General features: G+C 61.5%; 1 protein-coding gene across 1 annotated transcript; it reads left to right on the top strand.

Moving 5' to 3' along the window:
* Positions 1 to 11,828: 11,828 nt before the first annotated feature.
* CLEC20A (C-type lectin domain containing 20A) lies at positions 11,829 to 22,550 on the top strand. The gene is made up of 9 exons (XM_056107327.1): positions 11,829 to 11,865; positions 12,815 to 12,853; positions 13,164 to 13,544; positions 13,659 to 13,724; positions 15,550 to 15,918; positions 17,116 to 17,187; positions 18,743 to 19,147; positions 20,013 to 20,098; positions 22,521 to 22,550. The coding sequence occupies exons 1-9, from the start codon at positions 11,829 to 11,831 to the stop codon at positions 22,548 to 22,550; spliced, it is 1,485 nt and encodes a 494-aa protein (XP_055963302.1).
* Positions 22,551 to 23,184: the final 634 nt, after the last annotated feature.

The following is a 23,184-nucleotide window of genomic DNA, read 5'->3' as shown; positions in this document are numbered from 1 at the left end:
GGCTGGGGGCCTTTCCTCCTGCTCCGACACGAGAATACCCCGAAATTCAGGGTGCACCCCACTGGTTAGCTAGTCAAGCATGCCGGCCACCAGCCAGACCTGACCTCTGACCCAATGCCTCGTTACTTCCACTGGGGGGGGGGTCCTTGCGAATCCCCACACCCGTACCCCAATTCCTCTGAACCGCCCAGAGAGATGCCAACCCCAGGGAGGAAGTGGGGGCGGGAAAGCTGCCTTGCTGGGGGCTTCTTTCTGCAGGAGGCCTGTCCACTGCCCCAGCCGGTCAGCAGCAGCAGCCTCCGCAGGGCAGCTCGAGAGCGCTACCCAGTGGACGCTGCGGGAACTGCACATCGGTGCCTGTGCAGGTCACAGCTCTCAGGAACGCCCCCTCCCCCCCCCTTGCCTTCCTTGGCTTCCCACCTCCCCCTCGGCCCAGTTTCTGGGCTGGAGGCCTGTGTCAGGGAAGGATTCCACATCCCCTTGTCTAAGTTACCCTGCCCATGGGCTGGAGTGATAGTACAGTAGGGAGGGCCCTGGCCTTGCAGCGGCCGACCTGGGTTCGATCCCCGGCATCCCATAGGGTCCCCTGAGCATTGCCAGGGGTAGTTCCTGAGTGTAGAGCCAGGAGGAACCCCCAAGCAACGCTGTGCTCCTGAGGCCAGTCTCCCTGGCGACAGGGCTGAGCTGGGCATCTGGGCTGGCCGTCCTCTGAGCTGTGAGATTCCCAGGAAGGTGTTAGAGACCGTTTCCCAGCCCCTCTGCGGTATCTCACACGTCCTGTAGAGCTGAGGCACAGAGTTCCCGAATCCTCAGGGCCAGGGAGGGTATTTGCGCGTACGTGTTTGTGTGCATGACGTGTGTGTGTGTGTGTGTGCGCATGTGTGTGCATGCGTGAGTACGTTTGTGTGTGCATGTGTGTGTGTATGCAGGCAGGCATGTGTTTGTGTGTCGTGAGTGCGTGTGTACATGTCTGTGTGTGTGCATGTGTGTGTGTGTGTGTGTGCGTGGCCTTCATAGTCTGCCCTCCTAGATGGTTCTGGTGCTGAGCAAATGAATCGTGGGCTCACCCCGAGGTGGGTGACCCCAACTTTCCGACAGACACAACCAGGGGTGTTGGGGCTGGAGCGATAGCACAGCAGGTAGGGCGTTTGCCTTGCACGCAGCCGGCAGCCGACCCGGGTTCGATTCCCAGCATCCCGTATGGTCCCCTGAGCACCGCCAGGAGTAATTCCTTAGTACATGAACCAGAAGTAACCCCTTGAGCATCGCCGGGTGTGACCCCTCAAAAAAGCCAGGGGTGTCTTCATCCTGCTCCCTCACCCCTCATGTAGGGAGGTGGGTGCAAAGATAGAGCCCCCAACCTTGGTCCTGCCTTCCCTTCCGCCTGGGACAGGCACCGTGGGCCCACAGCGCCCTCTGCTGGTGTGGCCGCAGCAGCGCTCACACCCCAACCCCCATCCCCCTAGACTCGCACACTGACTTTTTCAGGGCCTCCCCTTGCTGGGACCCCTGAAACGGGCTGGGGGGCATGGCAGTGGGGAGTGGATGCTGAGGAAACTGAGCTGGACCAAGCCCAGGAAGCTGGAAGCGGAACTAGAGTTTGAAATGAACCCACTGACAAAGGGGTCCGGCCTGGTCCCCTCGGCGACGCTGATCTACAGAGAGGCGCTGGGCTTCCCTTGAGGACTTTAATCTCCCGGCGGAGCCGCCCCGCGAGGTGGGCGCGGGCGGTTAGAGGGCGGCTCCCGAGGCCAACAGGGAATAAGGCAGCCAGGCGGACTGGGGCTCTTTGCTGCTGGGAGACAAGACACAGTGTGAGGCTGGGCGGTCCAGTAGGCAGCGCCTCGAGGCATCCCCACCACTGTCCCAGAAGGGATCACAGAGCGAGCGGATGGGGTGTGAGTGTGTGTGTGTGTGTGTGTCCCAGAAGGGATCACAGAGTGAGTGGATGGGGTGTGAGTGTGTGTGTGTGTGTGTGTGTGTGTGTGTGTGTGTGTCTAAGACCCTGTGTATGTGGGAGGGCGTGCCTAAGACTGAATGTGTGTAAGAGAGTGTATAAGTGTGTATAAGATTGTGGATGTGTTTGGGTGGGGGCGGCGGGAGGGATACTGGGGACATTGGTGGTGGAGAATGGGCATTGGTGGAGGGATGGGGCTTGACCATTGTGTGACTGAAATGAAATCATGAAAGTTTTTTAAGTCTGTAACTGCATCTCACAGTGATACACTAAAAATGAAAAGACTGTGGACATGGTGTGTGTGTGTGTGTGTGTGTGTGTAAGACTGGATGTGTGTATGTGTAGGCTGTGGATGTGTGAATGTGTATAAGACTGAGTGTGTAAGACTGTGTGCATATAAGACTCTGAGCGTGCACATGTAAGACTGAGTGCGTGTGTAAGATTGTGAGTGTGTAAGACTGACTGTATGCATGTGTAAGACTATGCATATAAGACTGTGGGTGCAAGACTGTGCACATGTAAAACTGTGTGAGTGTATGCACGTATAAGACTGTGAGTGTTTACATGTAGGACTGTGTGTGTATGTGAGGTGTGAGTGTAAGACTGGCTGTGCATTTAAGACTGTGCACATGTGCACATGAGACTGTGTGTGACTATGACTGTAAGGCTGCATGTAAGACTGTGCATGTGATTGTGTGTGCGTGAGACTGTAATACTGTGAGTGTGTGTAAGACTGTGTGCATGTAAGACTATGTGAGTGTGTGCATGTAAAACTTTGAGTGTGTGCATGTAAGATGTGGGTGTACATAAAAGACTGAGTGTGGGCGTGTGAGACTGTGTGCGTGTGAGACTGCGTGTGTGCAACAGGAGACTGTGTGTAAGACGATGTGTGCATGTAAGACTGTGCGTGCATAAGACTGGGTGTGCATGTAAGACTGTGTGAGTGTGTGCGTGCGAGGTTGTGTGTGTTAAAACTATGTGTACCTGTATGACTATGTAGTGTGTGTGGTCTAAGACTGTGAGAGACTGTATGAGACTGTGTGTATGTGTGAGACTGTGTGCATGTTACTGTGTGCATGTGTGAGCCTGTGTGAGTGTGGTGTATGCATATGCAGGGGACAAACCTCCTCAGTGGATGTGGGGTGCTATCACCCATGCCCATCGGGGCCCTGAGGAGCAGGGACTCCGTGGGGTGGGGCCCGACTTACCACTGGTTATAGTCGTTCTTCGGGGCACAAACTGAACATTCCTCCTGGGGAGAAAGCGCGTTAGTAGAGTGACCTCCAGGGGCCTGTGGGCAGCCCGGGGGGGGTCCTTGGGTCACTCGAGGCCCTGGCTCACCCCCTGGGAGGGTCCCCGTCCCAGGATAGGTGGGGCAGGGGGTCCCGGCTGAAGGCGTGGGGGGCTCACTCACGCAGGTTCCCAGGGGGTGGCAGGAGCCTGGGGGGTCCCTCCTGGGCCTGGTCTGGGACCCCCTCTGGTGCAGTACAGGGGCTGCCGGGTGGCCGGCGTCCGTCTTCCCCATGAGCGTCCACGGGGCCTTCGGGCTCTTCCTCAGGGGTCTGGGGGCACAGGCGGGGCCGGATCTGGGGAAGAAGTTTGCACCGTGATGAGGAGGGACCCGGGACGAGGGTGGGTGGGGGGAACATGGGATGCCAAGGTCGGGGCCCACCGGGGGCACTTTTGGGGGTGGCCCTCACTGCTGCGGGTGCTGCTGGGTGTCCAGTAACGCGTCCATCTTGTCATCCATGTCCTGTTGCATGCCCTGTGGGGGGAGAGCGCACGGAACTTAGGAGAACCCCGGCTTGTTTGGGGGTCCCACCGGCGGTGCTCAGGGCTGACTCTCAGCTCTGTGCTCAGGGATCACTCCTGGAAGTGCTCGGGGGACCCTATGGGATGTCGGGGATCGAACCCGGGTCGGCCGCGTGCCAGGCCAACGCCCTCCCCGCTGGGCTCTCGCTCCAGCCCCCGAAGACGCACCTTTAGAAGGTCCACGAACTCCTGCAGTTTCTCAAAGTCCTTGTTCATGATGTCCTTGATCTGGGGGACAGACACGCCTGTTACTGAGGGCAGCAGCCGGGCAGCTTTGGGGGGGCTTTGAAACCCAGGGGCGGCCACTGACCCTCCGGATAGGGCCCCAAGTGGGCTACAAAGAGGTCCACTAAAGCCACCTCATGGGAACTGGAGCAATAGCACAGCGGGGAGGGCGTTGGCCTGGCACGCGGCCGACCCGGGTTCGATCCCAGCATCCCATAGGGTCCCCTGAGCACCGCCAGGTGTTAATTCCTGAGTGGAAAGCCAGGAGTGAGCCCTGAGCATCGCCAGGTGTAACCCAAAAAAAACCAATAAAATAAAATAAATAAAGTTGGGTCGGAATTATAGTAGAGACAGAGGGTGTTTGCCTTGCATCCGGCTGACCCCTGAGCATCGTTGGATGTGACCCAAAAAGCAAAAAATAAAATAAATAAAATAGAATAAAATAAAATAAATAAAGCCACTTCACAAAGGCCGGAGCGATAGCACAGTGGGGAGGGCACTTGCTTTGCATGTAGCAGGGACTGGGTTCCATCGTCCCACCAGGAGGGACCCCTGAGTGCAGGGACAGGGGTCAGCCCTGAGCACTCTGGGTGTGGCCCCAAAACCATAACCAGTTCACAGCCTTCATTTTTTATTGCTCGGGGCTGACTCCTGGCTCTGTGTTCAGGAATCACTCCTGGCGGTGCTCGGGGGACCCTATGGGATGCCGGGGATCGAACCCGGGTCGGCCGCGTGCAAGGCCAACGCCCTCCCCACTGTGTTATCACTCCAGTCCCTCGTCTTAAGTTTTTAAAATGAATTTTGTTTTGTTTTCTGTTTGGGGGCCACACCTGGCGATGCACAGGGGTTCCTCCCGGCTCTGCACTCAGGAATCACTCCTGGAAGTGCTCAGGGGACCCTATGGAATGCCGGGGATCGAACCCGGGTCGGCCGCGTGCCAGGCCAACGCCCTTCCCGCTGTGCTATCGCTCCAGCCCCCGGCCCTGACTCTTCCTTGCGGATGGGCACCCCGCGATGGCTATTTGCACCCAGGAAAATAGGGGGCTACGGCAATGACCCCTCCCCAGCTGCCCCCAATCTCAGGCCGGCGGCCCCTACATGCCACTCCATCGCTACCTGTCAGGTGTCGCCTTAGGAAGGCCTGGAAACCCCCCAAACTTGCTTTAGGGCTGGAAGGATAACACAGTCAGTAAGGCGGCTGACCCTGGTCCTACCCCTGGCACCCCAAAGGGGACCCCCCCCACACACACTTCTTCCTTTACCTGTTTGATCTCCTCGATTTTCTCCTTAAGTTCCTCCCTCACCTCCCTGAGTTCATTCTGAGGAAATGAAACGGGGTGGGGGAGGGTATGGGGCGTTGTGGAGAAGAGGCGTGAGGTGGGCGGAGCGTCCCAGAGGGGAAGGGTCCACCCGGGACTCACTGACAAGAGGGGCGGGGAGCCCCGAGGGAGGAGAGGCGGCTCTAGGGGGGACAACAGTCTGGGGGTCCCGGGACACCCACGGAGTGTCTTCACCACTTCAATGCTCTGGTGCTTTTATTTAATTTTTGCTTTTGGGTCCCACCCGGCGATGCTCAGGGCTGACTCCTGGCTCTGCACTCAGGAATCACTCCTGGCGGTGCTTGGGGGACCCGATGCCGGGATGCCGGGGATCGAACCCGGGTCGGCTGCGTGCCAGCTCAACGCCCTCCCCGTCGGAGTATCGCTCCAGCCCCTCTAATGCCTTTCAAAGACAAGGCCCAGCCCAGGAGCTGTGAGATACAGATTTGAGCCAACGCAAATCATGGGGGCTGCAGACTTCCTCCCTGGATGCAAATTCTGCCAGATCCCACCCACACGCAACATCACGCAACATGGGGTCTGTGAGGTCTGTGTCATGGAGGGCAGAGACCAGGGGTGAGCCTGGGGACACAAACCACCTGACACTGAGCCTTTGGAAAACAGACAGTGAAATCAGAACAAGCTCTCAGATCCAGAAACACACACACACGCACGCACACACACACACACACACACCCTGGTCTCAGTTCCAGAAACACACACACACACACACACACACACGTCGGTCTCAGTTCCAGACACACACACACGCGTGCTGGTCTCAGTTCTAGACACACACACACACACACACACACGCGCACACACACACACACACACTGGTCTCAGGTCCAGAAATACAAACACACACACACACACACACATGCTGGTCTCAGTTCTAGAAACATACACACACACACACACACACACAGAGATGCCCTTCGTGCTCCTGGTCTCAGTTCCAGAAACACACACACACACACACACACACACACACACACACACGTCAGTCTCAGTTCCAGAAACATACACACACACACACACACACACACAGAGATGCCCTTCGTGCTCCTGGTCTCAGTTCCAGAAACACACACACACACACACACACACACGTCGGTCTCAGTTCCAGACACACACACATGCGTGCTGGTCTCAGTTCCAGACACACACACACACACACACACACACACACACACTGGTCTCAGGTCCAGAAATAGAAACACACACACACACATGCCGGTCTCAGTTCTAGAAACATACACACACACACACACACACATACACACACATCGGTCTCAGTTCCAGACACACACACACACGCAGGTCTCAGTTCCAGAAACACACACACACACATACACACACACACACACACGTTAAATGTATGCGAATGAGAATGAGGTAAAGCACCAACCCCTGGGACCGGAGCGATAGCACAGTGGGGAGGACGTTGGCCTTGCACGTGGCAGACCCGGGTTCGATTCCCCGGCATCCCCTCGGGTCCCCCGAGCACCGCCAGGAGAGATTCCTGAGTGCAGAGCACTGACAAAAAGCACCAGCACGTGGGAACACCATGCACCCCCTTTCTTGCCTCTTTGCCCGGCAGTGCTGAGGGCCCCGGGTCGGGGTAGGGGGTCCCTGGAACCCTCAGTCAACCGACAGCTCAACCCTGGGCGCTGTCGGGGTGCGGGAGGGGCTCAGAACTAGGGTCCACCGGGCAGGACCTTGTGCCCTGAGCTGCCTCCCTGGCCACAGGGCTGCCCTTCTGGGGGTCAGTCTGAAACCGTTGCCAAAGGGTCCCCGCGAGGACAGGCAGGCAGGAGGGGGCCTGGCAGGGGTGTAGACGCCCTTTGAGCTCAGGAGCTCTCCTGCATCCCCCCCGGGCCGGGTGCCCACCCGCCCCGCTCCTCACCTTCAGCCCGTGAGTCCCTCGCGGTTTGGAGAACGGCCCCTGGAGCTCCGTGCCCTTGTCGGCGTACACCTGCGGGTCGGAAGTGACACACAGACCAGGGGCCCTAACTTTCTTTCTTTTTTCTTTTTTTTCTTTTTTGCTTTTTGGGTCCCACCCGGCGATGCTCAGGGCTGACTCCTGGCTCTGCATTCAGGAATCCCTCCTGGCGGTGCTCGGGGGACCCTAGGGGATGCCGGGGATCAAACCCGGGCCACGCACCCAAGGGACAATGACCTATTTCTAGGATGGTTCCCGCATCCGTGGGGCACCCATGGGTGGGCTGTGGGACCCTGCGACGCGGAATCACATGACTCTCCCTGAAGCGCTGGGTCTCACTGAATCCTCAGCACCCAAGCTCACGGCTGCTTCGAGTTCCCTTATTTATTTATTTATTTATTTTTTTGCTTTTTGGGTCCCACCCGGCGATGCTCAGGGCTGACTTCCGGCTCTGCGCTCAGGAACCACTCCTGGCGGTGCTCGGGGGACCCTAGGGGATGCCGGGGATCGAACCCGGGTCGGCCGCATGACAGGTGAACTCCCTCCCTTCTGTGCTATCTCTCCAGGACCCCTTTCCTCTTTATTATTATTGTTGTTGTTGTTGTTATTATTATTATTTGGCTTTTTGGGTCCTACTGGGTGATGCTCAGGGGTTCCTCCTGGCTCTGCACCCAGGAATTACTCCTGGCGGTGCTCGGGGGACCCTAGGGGATGTCGAGGATCGAACCGGGTCAGCCACATGCAAGGCAAATGCCCTCCCCGCTGACTATGACCCCAGCCCCAAGGAGCCCAAACTTTCCGCCCTGCCCGCGACGGGGGGGGGGGGGGGTAGGGTCACCCAGGAGACAGACACGGTTGTCCCTGCGGGCGTCTGTGTCCTCTCGGGCCCCTCTCTCCTCCTGGCCCTGCCCTGTGCCCCCAATAGTGGAGGGCCTGTCCCCCTGCTCCCAAGGCAGCCCCCCACACCCCCGCCTGGCCCGGCCACCCCCTCTCCAGGGTCACTCTGGGTACATCCGCCAACCCCCTCCCCCGGCATGGAAGCGTTTGTCATCTGTCATGGCCCACGTGAGTGTGAGTCCCGGGCGCCCGACCCCTCCCCCACCCACCCGCTTTTGTCACCTGGGCCAGGTCTTGGTCGTAGAGGGCAGCGGGCCACCGTGGCGGCCCCCACACTTCCCCCTGGCTGTGAGGCCGGGCCCCTGCCCTGGGCTCCAGCAGGCTCTGGACTCTGGTGGTCTCCTGGTTGGGACCCCGGCACGCAGCCTTGAAGCTCTTGTTCTGCAGGACAACAAGCGCTTTGGGGTTCAGCCTCGGGGCCGGCTGGGGGGACCCTCCCCTGGGGCCCCTCACACCCGTGAGACCCCTGTGAGGTCTCGGGGGGACTCAGAGCCCCCCACTAACCCACTGGCTCTGCGTGTTCCCTTGGCCCTGTGTGCGGGTCCCGCCGGGCTGGTTCCAATGCCCGGGGGTCTGCGGGGAGGGGTCACCCCCGTTCCTGCTCCCTATCAGGCCCATTGGGGAGGCACCCCCTCCCCCCTCCCCATCTCCCCTGGGTGGGGGGGGCACTCCTACACCCACCATGCTTTTCCTCAGCCCCGTGGCCCTGGCCGTCATGGTGGACAGGAGAGGGTCAGCGGCGCCCGGAGCTCCCCTGGGGGCCAAGCCCGGCCTCTGTCCAGCGCAGCTGCTGCCCGGGTGAGGCTGCGGCCTCCTGGCAGTGCCCACCCCCCTGAGGTCACAATACCGGGTGTCTGCTTGGCGGGTCAGTGGCCCTCTGCCCCCGGGGGTCCTGGTCACTGGATGCGTGTCCCCAGCTGGGGGTGCGCCAGGCGTCCTTCCCCAGACCCTGCCTGGCCCTGTCCATGAGGAGGACCCCCATAGCACCTCCCCTGAACTGGACGCCCCCTGGCGGCCACATCTAGGGCCCCTGAACACTCGCTGGCGCTGGGCTAGCCTGGGCTGGACAGTTGGAGGCTCTGACCTCAGGGTGGACACTTGGCTGCCCACACCCAGTGTCCCCAAAGCAGAGTCAAAGGGACCAGAGGTGGCCAGGCCTCCACTAGGAGTGGACTCCTCTGCCCTGATCCCTGGGCGTTCTGGAACCTTCTGTGGGGGTCATCCCTGCAGTGCCATGTTGGCAGGGATGAGGGCAGGAACAGGGGGAGGGGCAGTTGCCTCCCGGCCCCACCCGGCTGTCTGTCCCCCAGGGCCACGCTGTTCCAGACAGGTGGCCTTGGCGAGGCTTCCTGGGGGTCAGTGCCTGGTGCCACTCTGGGACCCGCCTGGACACTGTGTTGATCACTTTCTTTTTTTTTTTTTTCAGTTTTTGGGTCACACCAGCTGGCCTCAGGGAGCACTCCTGGCAGTGCTCGGGAGACCCTATGGGATGCCGGGGATTGAACCCGGGTTGGCCACGTACAAGGCCAACGCCCTCCCCACTGTGCCGTCACTCTGGCCCCTTGTCTTAATTTTTTTTAAATGAATTTTGTTTTCTGTTTGGGGGGCCACACCCGGCGATGCTCAGGGCTGACTCCTGGCTCTGCACTCGGGAATCACTCCTGGCGGTGCTCAGGGGACCCTAGGGGATGCCAGGGATTGAACCCGGGTCGGCTGCATGCCAGGCCAACGTCCTCCCCGCTGTCCCACACTCCATCTGTCACTATCTCTGGGGCTTCCCGGCCTCTCTGCACTGGGTGATGAGAGGGGGAGGGTCTTGTTGTTTGGGGACCACACGCGGGAGCTGCCTGCGGCCAGTCCGGGGCTCATACAGGCAAAGCGTCTTCTGGCCCCCACATCCGCTGACCAGGAGGGGCGCAGAACTGAGGAGGGAGGATTCCTCTCCACCCCAAGACCCCAGAGGCTGAGCAGTGCCCCTCGCGGATGCCAGGCCTCCCCCCCATAGGCCATCCCCCTCCCAGGCTTGGAGCCCCCTGGGCTCTGTCCCCCGGAGTCTCCCTGGCTGCCCCCTAGGGACTATGCCCAAGAATGGGGCCCAGTGGATGCTGTCTCCATGGATACGGCTGCCCCGGTGCAGGCAGGAAGGAAAGATCTAGAAAGTGGCAGGGAGAAGCATCCTCCAAGTACCCCCGTAGGCAGGAGCCTATGTGGCCCACCTCTGTGGCTCCCCAAACAAAAACACCAAAAGACACGTGACGGTCAAGATGTCACTTGGCCGAGTGATAGCACAGCGGGGAGGGCATTTGCCTGGCACATGGCCGACCCGGGTTCGATCCCTGGCATCCCATAGGGTCCCCCGAGCACCGCCAGGAGGGATCCCTGAGTGCAGAGCCAGGAGGGACCCCTGAGCATCATCGAGTGTGACCCAAAAAGCACCCCCCAAAAAATAAATAGTGAATAATAACTAGTGTATCTTTCCTTATGTTAAGGTTTCTAGTCATGGGTTCACTAGATTAACTGATGTTCTTCCAAACTTTGGTCATTTGGCACTAGAATGAGTATGCTAGAGTCAGGAAACGATATTCAAAAAAATCACAACCAGGGGGTCGGAGAGATAGTCCAGCAGGGAGGGCGCTGGCCTAGCACGCGGCCGACCCGGGTTCGATCCCCGGCATCCCATAGGGGTCCCCCGAGCCCTGCCTGGAGTGATCCCTGAGTGCGGAGCCAGGAGTCAGCCCTGAGCATCGCCGGGTGGGACCCCTGAACAAAACATGAAAAAAAAAGACAGAAAGACGTCACTACTCATTCCTCCCCGCCTCACTGGGCTTTCGGTACCTGCTTCTGGGATGCTTTCGGACCATCGGCAGCGACACACCTGGACGGTTCCTCCTTCCTCAAGAAGAGGCAACTTACCCTGGCCGTGACCGCAGGTTGGCATTGGCGACAGTGAACCTGCAGCCTGGCGTCTTCACGGCCAAGGACACGAGTTCTGGGTGCCTCGGGGAAGGGGGGGACCCCCAGGTTTCCTTCTGGTGGAGTTGGTGCCCGGATGTTGCTCCCCACCCCCAAGGGCACCCCGGGGTGCCACTGCACATCCCCCCCTTGATCCTGTTCACCGCATCTCATCATCTTTCTTTCCGGGGCACCAGGCGGGTACCCGGGATGCACAGACGGGGGTCCTGGCTGTCGGGACACACGCGTCACCCTCTCCCTCTCTTCCGCTCCAGTGTGTTTGTGTGTGTGTATGTGTGTGGGGGGGTGGTGGTCCGTCCTTCTTTTAGGGGGAGGCAAGATTCGGTTTCCGGAGCTGAGTGCTTAGGGGCCGGAGGGGTGGGTCCCCGGTGTCAGGGTGCTGCTGATTTTGCTCTTGGTCCCAGGGGGGCTCCGTGGTGCCAGCCCCCCGCCCTCCACTGCCTGCTGGAGCCCCAAGTTCCATTTCCCCTGAGCCACAGCAAGGAAGTCTGCAACTTCCAGAACCTTCTCCGGGCCCTTCTGTTCTTCCTCCCTCGGAGGATCCCGGGGATGAAGGAGGGTCCATCCCACCCCTCCCCCTCCCCTGTGGGCCCCGCCTCCTTCCTGGCCACCTCCGGCCGCTCCCAGGCCCCGTTTGCTTAGTGAAATCTGTCCTGCGAGCAAGGCAGGGGTGCGGGACACGCGCCCTGAGCCGGGTAGGATGTGGGCGCGGGTCCTGCTGCTTGTCTGCCTGGCAGGTGAGGTTTGCCCTGGGCGTCCCTGAGGGTGGGTGGAGGGACCACGGGAGGGCGGACGCCGGGGTCCGGGGGAGCGGCCCAGATGCTGGCGTTGGGGGCCTCTAGGTGCTACTCACTCAAGCGCCCCAACCTGCGGCTCCTGTCCCGGGCGCCTGTCCACCAAGGGGAGCAGATGGACACGGGATGTGGGGGTGACCCAGGAGTGAGTGGGGGACCCCAGGACAGAGAGGAGGGCCCAGGAAAAGGGGATCGTCTGCCAGGGAAGGTCCCCTGGCTGAGGCACAGGTTGAATGGAGTGGGAGGGGGTGGAGGACTGCAGGGAAAGTTCTGGAAGGTTCCAGACCCAGGTGAGGCCTATTGGGAAAGTTCTGGAAGTTTCCGGGGCCTGTTGGGAAAGTTCTGGAATGTTCCAGACTCAGCTGGGACCTGTTGGGAAAGTTCCAGAAGGTGCCAGGCACAGGCAGAGACTGTTTGGAAAGCTCTGGTAGGTTTCAGACATAGGTGGGGGCCTAATGGGAAAGTTCTGGAAAGTCCCAGAGCCTGTTGGGAAAGTTCTGGAAGGTTCCAGACCCAGGTGGGACCTGTTGGGGAAGTTCCAGAAACAGGCAGAGTCTGTTGAGAAAGTTCTGGTAGGCACAGGAGGTGGGGGGGGGGGGGGCAATTGATTGGAAAAGTTCCAGAAGGTTCCAGGGCCTGTTGAGAAGGTTCTGGAAGGTTCTAGACCCAGGCAGGACCTGTTGGGAAAGTTCTGGAAGGTTCCAGACACAGGTGTGGCTGAGATGCGGGGAGTACAAGCAGGGATCCTCCCAAGCTTTGGGACCTACTCCCAGGGCGTGGACCCAGACCCGGGGGGACGAGACCTGCGGGGTCCCCCCGAGCTGTGGGGGCTGCAGGCAGAACGCGGGAAAGTCAGACGCTTCCTGTCCCCCCACCCCACCCCGCTCTGCAGGGCAACTGCAGCTCCTGGACTCCGGCTTCCTGCAGGCCAGTGAGTTCAGACTCTGCCCCGAACCCGCGCAGCCCTCCCCGCCAAGAGGGATTCCCCGAGCACAGAGGCAGGAGTCAGCCCCGAGCACGGCTGGGGCGTGGCCCCTACACAATGTTGCGTGCCCAGGAAGATCAGCCCCGGCCTGGGGAGAGGGGAAGAGGGCGGCGTGGGGAGGAGACAGGGGCTTGAGGTGCTTGAGGTGCAGATGGGGGTGGCCTTGCGCCCCAAGGCAGCACGTGCAAAGGCCCGGGGGCAGCCGGGAGGCTGGGCGGCCGGGCCTGGTGGGGAGCTCGTGGGGTCGTCCCCGCAGTCGTCCCTGCAGCCCTGCAGCTGATAAGCAACGGGAAGACGTTCGCGAGGGTGGACGACCGGCTGCTGAGCTGGCCCGACGCGCTGCACTTCTGCCGGCTGTACTTCACCGACCTGGCTGACCTGCAGAGCATGGGCAGTTTGTTCAGCCTCACGGACCTGTACAGAGTCACCAGCGACGTGGCCGCCTGGATCGGCCTCTTCTTCGACGTGGCCACGCAGCAGCTGTCCTGGTCCAGCGGCTCCGTCTTCAGCACCCCCCAGTGGACCAAGATGCCCAGCTTTGGGGCTGGCATCTGTGCCACCCTGCACTCCACCGCGGGCGTGCCCAGCCTGGGCGCCGACGCCTGCGCCGTGAGGAAACCGTTCATCTGCTACTACGGTGCGTCCCGAGGCCCGTCCCCCGCCTCCCCCAAGGTCCCCCCAGGCCCCCCGGGGGTGCTCGTGGGCAGAGGGAGGGGAGCCGGGTCACACACGCTACTTGTCCTCACGACAGACGAGAAGGTAGGACACCGCCTCACCACCCAGCCGCCGCTCAGCCTCACCACCTCTCCCCCGCCAGGTACGTCAGCCTCCCTGCCGCCCCCTGCCCGGCTGGGCCCCTCCTCCTCCGGACCTCCTGAGCACCCCAGGGAGAGCAGCAATGGCCGCCATGTTCCCTGGGACCCAGGGTTGGGGTTGATTCCATCCAGGTCACCAATCCGATGTGGCAGGGACCCCGCTCCCCTCCCAGGTCCCTGACTCTCGGGCTTGGGGGCTGGCAGGGACACCCCCCACCTCCAGACCAGATGGTGTCCTTTGGGCATGGCTGACCCCCTTGATTCAGACTCCAAGCAGAGCCGGGGCTGACCCATGACCCCCGGATGCCCCCGCTCCTCGCTGCTGGCTTGCCAGAGATCTCTGGGTACCGGGGCCGGAGTGTTAACACAATGGGGAGGGTGTTTGCCTTGCTCGCGGCCGACCCGGGTTCGATCCCCGGCATCCCATAGGGTCCCCCGAGCGCTGCCAGGAGTGATTCCGAGCAGGGAGTCAACTCTGAGCATCGCCGGGTGGGACCCAAAGAGCCAAATAATAATAATAATAATAATAATGATGATGATGAGGAAAGGGGACCGGAGCAATAGCACAGCAGGGAGGGCCCTGGCCTGTCGCGCGGCCGACCCGGGTTCGATCCCCGGCATCCCATAGGGTCCCCCGTGAGCACTGCCAGGAGTGATTCCTCAGTGCAGAGCCGGGAGTCAGCCCTGAGCATCGCCGGGTGGGACCCCAAAAGCAAAAAAACATCTCTGGGTGCCACAGCACAGCACAGACTCTCTGCGTCCCCCTTTTCCTGGAATATGAGGAGGAGGAGGGCTGACACAGCGCCAGCCCCCCGGGGCTCAGACAGACGCCCCCAGACAGCCATGGCGGGTCAGTGGAGACGGGCGTGGGCGCTGGGGCCCCATTTGAATAGGACACAGTGACTCCCAGCTGTACAAACAGGGTGGCTTCCTGGTCCCCCCAGAACCTGTGTTTTCTGCCTGCCCACCCTGGGCTCTGGGCACTTGCCACGCCTCCCCCCGCAGCCCCCCCCCCCCCCCGCCCCGCTCACTTGCCCGTAAGCCGGTTCCAGACCCCGACAGACCCACGTCCGCAGCAGCCTGTGGTCCAGACAGACGCGTGTGGTATAGACGGCGTGTGCACTGACTTGGGGGCTCCGTCTGGCAGGCTCTGGAACTACACGGTTCTGGGGTTAGATCTGGCTCCCAGGGCGAGCGGGGAGGCTGTTGGCCTGGCACGCGGCCGACCCGGGTTCGATCCCCGGCATCCCCTAGGGTCCCCCGAGCACCGCCAGGAGTGATCCCTGAGTGCAGAGCTGGGAGTCAGCCCTGAGCATCGCCGGGTGGGACCCAAAAAGCAAAAAAAAATAAATAAATAAAACTGGGCTCCCCACACCCACCTCCCCAGCCCCATGTGACCCCATGTCCCCCACTTCAAGGAGGAGGAGGAGGAGGAGGAGGAGATGCCAACTCATTCCCTTCTTTTCTCCCACACCCAGCGGAGGAGGAGGGGGCGGGGAGGAGGGGGAAGAGAGGAGGGGGGCAGGAGGAGGGGGAGGAGGAGGGGGAGGGGGAGGAGGGGGAGGAGTGGGAAGAAGAGGAGGAGGAGGAAGGGGAGGAGGAAGAAAGGAAGGAGGAGGGAAGGAAGGAGGAGGGGGAGGAGGGGGAGGAAGAGGGAAAGGAGGAGGGGGAGGAGGAGGGGGGAAGAGGAGGAGGGGGAGGGGGAGGAGGAGGAGGGAAAGGGGGAGGGGGAGGGGGAGAGGGAGGAAGGGGAGGGGGAGGAGGGGGACAAGGGGAGGAGGGGACGGAGGAGGAGCAGCCAATTCACTCCCTTTCTCCCACGCCCAGCGGCGGTGCAGGTGGGCGGCCGGACCTTCCTGCGGTTCGAGCGGCCGCTCCCGTGGCTCGAGGCTCTGATCTTCTGTCGCCGCCGCTGCTCGGACCTGGCTGACCTGCAGGCGCTGGGCGGGACGGACTGGGACGCGCTGCAGCCCATCGCCTGGGACCGGCCCGAGGCCTGGATCGGCCTCTACTTCAGCCCGGTCTCCGGTGCCCCGCGCTGGTCCAGTGACCAGGGGGACGGCGGCGTGCCCAGCTGGCTGGAGGTGCCCGCGATGGGGGTGGGGCTGTGCGCGGGGCTGGGAACCTTCCGGAACTTCGGGCCGCGCCTGTACGTGACCAGCTGCTCCCTCCACCGGCCCTTCCTCTGCTTCCACGGTGCGTGGCCGGGTGGGGGCTGAGCCTTGGGGGGTGGGGGTACCCGCCAGACCCAAGCCAAGGGGCCGAGCGCCTGTCACTCTGGCTTGGGTACGAGGCCTCCTTCCTCCTTGCTCCTCCCCTTTTGTTTGCTTTTTGGGTCCCACCCAGCGATGCTCAGGGCTGACTCCCGGCTCTGCACTCAGGGATCACTCCTGGCGGTGCTCGGGGGACCCTAGGGGATGCCGGGGATCGAACCCGGGTCGGCTGCCTGCCAGACAAACACCTTTCCCGCTGTGCTATCGCTCCAGCCCCCCCTCTTCTCATCTTACCTTCAGGCACAAGTGACTGTGCTCCCAGCAGTGCTCAGGGGACCCTCTGTGGATTTGGGATTCCAACCAGGGTCCATGCGCAAGGCAGACGCCTTAACTAGTCCATGACTCTCCAGCCCCGCTCTGCTCCTTTCTGAGGGGTCCTATTTGACAGTGCTCGGGGAACCCCTATCCCGCCTGCCAAGTGCCACCCCCACCCTCACCCCTCCCCCTCTTCGCTGAGAGGAATTCACACGCCTTTGCTGGGGGCCGTGCCCACGTCCACTGCACGGCCCAAACCAGCCCGAGACCCGGCCTGTCCTTACTCACTCTCGCCCTTGGCAACCACAAACCTGCCGTCTGTGGCAATCTGCTTGTTCCCTGGCGTGAGTCGGGGGCCCCTCTGGGGTGTCGGGGCTGGACCCTGGCTGGGCCGTGTGCAAGGCAGACGCCCTCCTTGCCATCCTAGCGCTAAGCACCCCCAGACTGCTTCCTTTTCCAAAAGATCATGGTGTCTGCATATGTGTGTTGGGGCATTTCTGCATGTATGTCGGGGCACTGCTGAGGGTGCTCAAGCTATCAGGGCTACACCAGGCGGTGACGAGAGCAACCCAGACCCCTCAAGTCTGTGCCTGATCCCCCCCCTTTGTATTTTGACCCGTACCAGCCTCCTGGGCCTTAGGGGGAACAGGCGGGGGGTGGGGCCGGCTCTGGACAGGTGGGAGGCCCCGAGGTCAGTCTCCAGGTGCACGGCACCTCGGGGAGAACCCCCAAAACAAAGTAGACAGAAGCAGCCCTGCCCCCCGCAAACCAAACGCACCGGGGGCGGGCCTGGGCCTGGGGAGGCACCGGGCACCCTCTCCGCGCCCCCCCCGAGTCCCCCCTCGCTCCCGTGCTGTTCCCCCAGATCCCGCCATCGGCCATCGGACCTCGGCGCCGCTTCCTGTGCAGTTCCTCTCGCACGTGAAGACGACGCCAGGTGCTTTCATTTCTGCTCTGGGCCAGACAGGTCAGAAAAGAGGGGGTCAGGAGGATGCCCCCTGGCCGGGGGAGGGGGCATCAGACCAACATGCTCCCGGGCTTGACATGGGCCTGGGGGTCTAGCGGGGCAGAGACCCTCCAGTCCTGCCCACTGCGGGGAGACAAGGGCGGCTGAGTGGGGCTTGGGAGGAGGCCGGGAGGCCAGTGACGAAATTCCTCCAGCATTTTCACTCCAGGGGGACACTCCCAGTGACACCTGGGGGGGCAGGGGATGGACAGCTGAACCTGAGATCCAGCCCATCAACAGCTTAATATTATATTATTATTATTATTATTATTTTGCTTTTTGGGTGACACCCGGCGATGCTCAGGGCTGACTCCTGGCTCTGTGCTCAGGAATCGCTCCTGGCAGTGCTTGGGGGACCCTATGGGATGCCGGGGATCGAACCCGGGTCGGCCGCGTGTTGGGCAAACGCCCGCCCCGCTGTGCTATGGCTCCGGCCAGCCCCATCCACAGCGGAAACTCCTGACGCCTCAGCTTGTGCCCGCCTCAGCCCTGCCATTTTGCTTCTCCAGGGTCCCAAAGGGAAACTGAGGCAAAGGGACAGCGCCCCCGGCCTGGGGTCACAGGTGAGGGGGACGTGCCACGGGGCTCCCGGCTTAGCCCTGCTCTGGGCATGCAAAGAAGACCGGGCCGGGGGTGGGGGAGGGGAGGGTCTCAACTCCTGGGGTGGTTGAAGTGTCCAGGTCAGGGAAAATGAGGTAGTGAAGGAGGATGAGAGTGGGGAGGAGGGAGAGTGGGAGGGGACATGCCGGGTCAAGGGTCAATGTGGCGGCCAGAGCCATAGCACAATGGGTAGGGCGTTTGCCTTGCACACGGCCGACCCGGGTTTGATCCCCGGTGTTCCATAGGGTCCCCTGAGCACCACCCGGAGTCATCCGAGTGCAGAGCCAGGAGTCAGCCCTGAGCACCACCGGACGTGGTCCCAACTCCCCTCCCCTCAAAAAAAAAAGACTCTTCAGGGCTGGAGTGATAGCACAGCGGGGAGGGCATTTGCTTTGCGCATGGCCGACCCGGGTTCGATTCCCAGCAACCCATAGGGTCCCCCGAATCACACCGCCAGGAGTGATTCCTGAGTGCAGAGCCAGGAGTCGGCCCTGAGCATCGCCGGATGTGACCCAAATAGCAAAATAATAATAATAATAATAATATCTGGTCCATCACCTCAGTTCAGCACCTGATCAATATCTGATCCATCCATAGGGGCCGGAGTGATAGCACAGCGGGGAGGGCATTTGCTTTGTGCATGGCCGACCCGGGTTCGATCCCCAGCATCCCATAGGGTCCCTCGAGCACCGCCAGGAGTGATTCCTGAGTGCAGAGCCAGGAGTCAGCCCTGAGCATTGCCGGGTGGGATCCAAAAAGCAAAAAAAAAAAAGAAGAAAAAAAAAAAGGAAAAAAGCGTCAATGTGGGTTTAGCGGCTGGGGGCAGGGCAGGAGATCCGTCAACCCCCCGAGTGTCTCTTGCGTGGCACCCCGTGTTCTGCCCTAGGGACCCCGTCAGTAGCAGCGACCCCGGCTCCTGCTTTGGAGAAGACCATCACCGTCAGGGAGCTGCCGGAGGGTGCCCAGATCTCCCAGGAAGCGCTGAAGCCACCACAGCTGCCGGCGTCCACCCCGCCTGCACCCCCAGGGGGCAGCACAGACCTCCAGGAATCAGCAGTGGGGACCCCCCCTGCGCCCACAGCCAGCCCAGGGGTCACTGAGCTCCCCCTGAAGGACCCGGGGACCCCTGGCAAGTCGGTCACCCACTGGACGGCGACCCAGGCGGCCACCGTCAGCCCATCCCAAGGGCCGGAAGTACAAGCCTCAGAGACCCCCGCGACCCCCCAGAGTGGCAGGGCAGGCCCAGAGGGGGCGGTCCAGAGCCCCACGGAGGACACACAGCCCAGGACAGGTGCCTGCCTGTGACGCTGGACGCCCGTAACCCCCCAAGACACCCCCTCTCCCGTCCCAACCCATCCCCTCCGCCCCAGCCCTGAGGGGGTTGCAGGGTCAGTCTCTGCCCCCCACGCCCCCATTCCTGTTCACCCAACGGGGGGGGGGTCTGTGCCCATGTCAGCCCCCAGACAGGGCCGTGGGGACAGGAAGTGTCAGGAGAGGCTGGGGGGCCCCAAGGGAACACTGGAAAGGGGGGGGGCTGGAGCAACAGCAGAGCAGGGAAGGGCGTTGGCCTGGCACACAGCCGGCCCGGGTTCGATCTCTGGCATCCCATAGGGTCCCCCGCGCACTGCCAGGAGAGATTCCTGAGTGCAGGAATCACTCCTGGCAGAGCCGGGAGTCAGCCCTGAGCATCGCAAGGGGTGTCACAACAACAACAACAAAATCAGTAAAATCTTTAAGGCTGCTTCCTAGAATACATATGAACATCCACCTCTCTGCCTCAGCCCTGACCAGGGGCACGGGGGACACTGGTAGCCGACACACAGCTTCTGGGGCCCAAGACCACAGCACCCCCGAGTCCCCGCCGGAGCCAGGTGACCGCTCAGCCCCCGGTACCCACGCCCGAAGACCCCAGGAGTGGGGACAGCCCCTCCCCCCCGCAGCCCTCTGAAAACCCCAATGGGGAGGGGGGCTGGGACCACCAGAAGCACCCGGCCCTCATCCGCCCAGGCTGCTACCTCAGAACCTGGCAGCTGCACAAAGTTGGGGTTCACGGCCCCGCCCGGGTTCCCCATTTCCTCTCTACACCTCAGGCTGCTCCTGTTATGGGGGGTTTGCACCGAGGGGAGGCCAAGACCCCCATATTCTCTCCCTCTCAGAGAGACGCTTTGGCATCCTGAGGGCGGACTTCACCCTGCCGGCCGGCGTGGACCCCGAGGGGAGCAGAGAGAAGCTTCTGCAGGAGGTGAGGCCCGAGGGGCACACGGGCCCCTCTGCAGGGCACGGCTGGGCCCTGCCAGTACCTAGACCAGGCATCAACCTCACTTCCGTCTTTTCTTACTCTATCCAGCTCTTCTTCTTTCTTTTCTTTTGCTTTTTGGTCACTCCCGGCGATACTCAGGGGTTCCTCCTGGCTCTGCACTCAGGACTCACTCCTTGCGGTGCTCGGGGGACCCTGTGGGATGCTGGGCATCGAACCCGGGTCGGCGGCATGCCAGGCCAACCCCTTCCACGCTGGGCTCTTGCTCCCTCCTGAGCGCACGCGTTGAGTTTGTGTCTAGTGGGGAAGGACTTGAGAGCTTCGGGTGCCTTTCCTTCTAGAAGAATAGAAATGATCCGATCTAGCCACCTCAGCCCGTTGCTAGTAAAATCTGGGGAACACCAGTGAAGTCTTTGAGGACGGGTTTATATGGACATTTGACGGGAGGGGACCCCTGAACCAGAACCTGCTTTTAAGTCAGCAGTCCGGTCATAGGGGGACCGGAGTGATAGCACAGCTGGGACGGCGTTGGCCTTGCACGTGGCCGACCCGGGTTCGATCCCCGGCATCCCATAGGGTCCCCTGAGCACTGCCAGGAGTGAGTCCTGAGTGCAGAGCCAGGAGTCAGCCCTGAGCATCGCCGGGTGGGACCCAAAGCCAAAAAAAAAAAAAAATACAATAGACCAGCGGTCTTTGGGCTAGAGATGGGAGATGGGGACGAATAGCACTTAGATCGCGTCGTCGTCCCCGAGACCCCCACACCCACCCCGCGTTCCACCTCCTGGGTTGGTTCTAAAGAAGATTTATTTTTGTTCTGTGAATACTTTTTTGACGGTTCTTGTATATGTACAGATCGAGATAACGTTTGAGGCCTTTTATTGATATTCCTAACGGAGAATACAAATAAAACTCTAACTTTAAGCATTTCAGAGTGGCGAGGCTACCGTTTCTGGGGTCGTTTCTCCCCGTGTGTGTGTGTGTGTGTGTGTGTGTGTGTGTGTGTGTGTAGGGCTCCGCAGAGGAAGCGGCCTCAAGGTAGGTGGGGGTGTGGCATCAGGGACAGTTGTCGCCAGCCGTGTATTCTGGGCCCCGTGGGGAGACGGGATGGTCCCCTCCACGCCTCTGGCTGGGCACCTCAACCACTCTCCCCGGCCCGCCAGTGGGGTTCAGGGCTCAGCTCGGGGGCTCGCTCTTGTCAGTCACCCTCAAGGTCGTTACTCCCGTGGGCACCCTCTCCATCCCCTCCCGTCCCGGGCCCTGGCGTCCAGATCTTTCTCCAGCCGTCAGCCAACGTTCCTCCACTCGGAATCAGAACGGCCAACGGCACTCCTGTTCCATTCCAGGGGTGCGGGGAGGGACCCTGGACACTGCCCAGGACACTACCGCTGACTGTTCTCGAGGGCCACCCACTTCAGCCGCAGTGGCTCCGGCCCCAGGGTCAGCTGCAGGGCTCGGCTGATCTGCCAAGAGAGGAGAGGCCAGGGGCATGGATCAGTGTTCATCTGACACCCGGTGCTGGCCCAAAGTCACTAAGTGTCCACCTGAAGCCTGGCGCTAGCCCCCGAGTCCCTCAGTGTTCCCCTGATGCTTGGTGCTGGCCCCCGAGTCACAGTGTCCACCTGACGCCCAGCGCTGGCCCTCAAGTCAATCTCCGCCTGACGCCCGGAACTGGTCCCCGAGTCCCTCAGTGTCCACCTGACGCCTAGCACTGGCCCCCAAGTCACTTAGTGTCCGCTGGATGTCCAGTGCTGGCCCCGAGTCTCAGTGTCCACCTGACGCCTAGCACTGGCCCCCAAGTCACTTAGTGTCCGCTGGATGTCCAGTGCTGGCCCCGAGTCTCAGTGTCCACCTGACGCCCAGCGCTGGCCCGAGTCTCTGTCCACCTGACACCCATCCCCTCCTGCTCCCCAACCCACCCTCCAGAGCTGCCCTTCCCAATGGTCCTCTTGGCTGACCAGAAGGCGGGCACGAGGGGTGTCTGAGACCCCCCACCCAACCCCCCCCGACAAAGCATCAGGGACTGAAAACTGCTGACCTGGAAGGGCGGGTGCTAGAGCCTCCTTGCACCCCCGCCATGTCCACCCCAGCAGCGAGTCTCAGAGGTAGGAGTTTCCTCTGGGGGTCATTTCCCCCGTCCAGGATGTGGGGGTGGAAGGGACAGATATGGCTTTGGAAAGAAAAATTACATCTTGGGCGGGTTCTGCCGGGGGGGTTTCAGGTCTTGACATGAGAAATAAATTATTTGGGGAGGTCGCTGTTCAAGTTCACGCGGGGCCCAGGAGAGCCTGGATGGAGACGAGAAACCCACGTCCTGGGGAGGGTGATGCCGTCGGAGGGGGGACCCGGGCGGGCACGTGCCCCCGAACCAGCCCACACCTCGAAACTCACTCAGCCACTGGCCGCCCAGGTCATCAAGCTTTGGGTGTCCCGAAAGTGACACTGGCCACAGGAGCTGAGAGGGGACACCCAGAGGGGGGTTAGCGTCTCTGCGGCGGCGACAGACACAACAGCTGGGTCCCAAGTCCCTCACCAGAACATTCCCTGGCCCACATTGGGATGAAGAGCAAGAATGGTGGGGGGAGGGGATTTGCCTTGCACGCGGCCGACCCGGGTTCGATCCCCAGCATCCCACAGGGTCCCCTGAGCATCGCCAGGAGTGATTCCTGAGCACAGAGCCAGGAGTAACCCCTGAACATCACCGGGTGGGACCCAAAATTAAAAAAAAAAAAGTAAACTGGGCCACGGGCAAAGTGCGTGTGACACCCCATAGTTACCAAGGCTAGTGGGGACCCCCAGGGTGACCAGACCAGGAAATGATGCTGCTGCTTTCTGGAACCTTCTTAAGACCCTCCCAGCCCGGGGGGTTATGATTCAGGATACCTCGAGGGTCTTTGGGACAATGGACCAAATCTGTGTCAAGTCTCTTCCCTGCAGAGGCGCACACCACACCCCAGAACGCCTGTGGCACTCAGGGCTGGGAACGGCCTTTGCCCAGCTCAGAGCTGGCCCAGAACCACCCCCCCCCCCCCCACCGGGACCCGTCCTCCCTCCCTTGCGCCTTCTCGGGACCT

Source organism: Sorex fumeus, unplaced genomic scaffold (genome assembly GCF_029834395.1).
Source record: "Sorex fumeus unplaced genomic scaffold, SorFum_2.1 ptg000161l, whole genome shotgun sequence".
Classification (NCBI taxonomy): Eukaryota; Metazoa; Chordata; class Mammalia; order Eulipotyphla; family Soricidae; genus Sorex; species Sorex fumeus.
Note: the sequence above shows the minus strand (reverse complement) of the source record. Positions and strands in the feature narration are given on the sequence as shown.

What these genes read in the sequence shown, in the direction of transcription:
- CLEC20A (XM_056107327.1), top strand. Translation starts at nt 11,829, where the DNA reads ATGTGGGCGCGGGTCCTGCTGCTTGTCTGCCTGGCAG. An exon ending in CACCACCTCTCCCCCGCCAG is followed by an intron (nt 13,725 to 15,549) that starts GTACGTCAGCCT and finishes TCCCACGCCCAG; the next exon opens with CGGCGGTGCAGGTGGGCGGC. An exon ending in GGACACACAGCCCAGGACAG is followed by an intron (nt 19,148 to 20,012) that starts GTGCCTGCCTGT and finishes TCTCCCTCTCAG; the next exon opens with AGAGACGCTTTGGCATCCTG.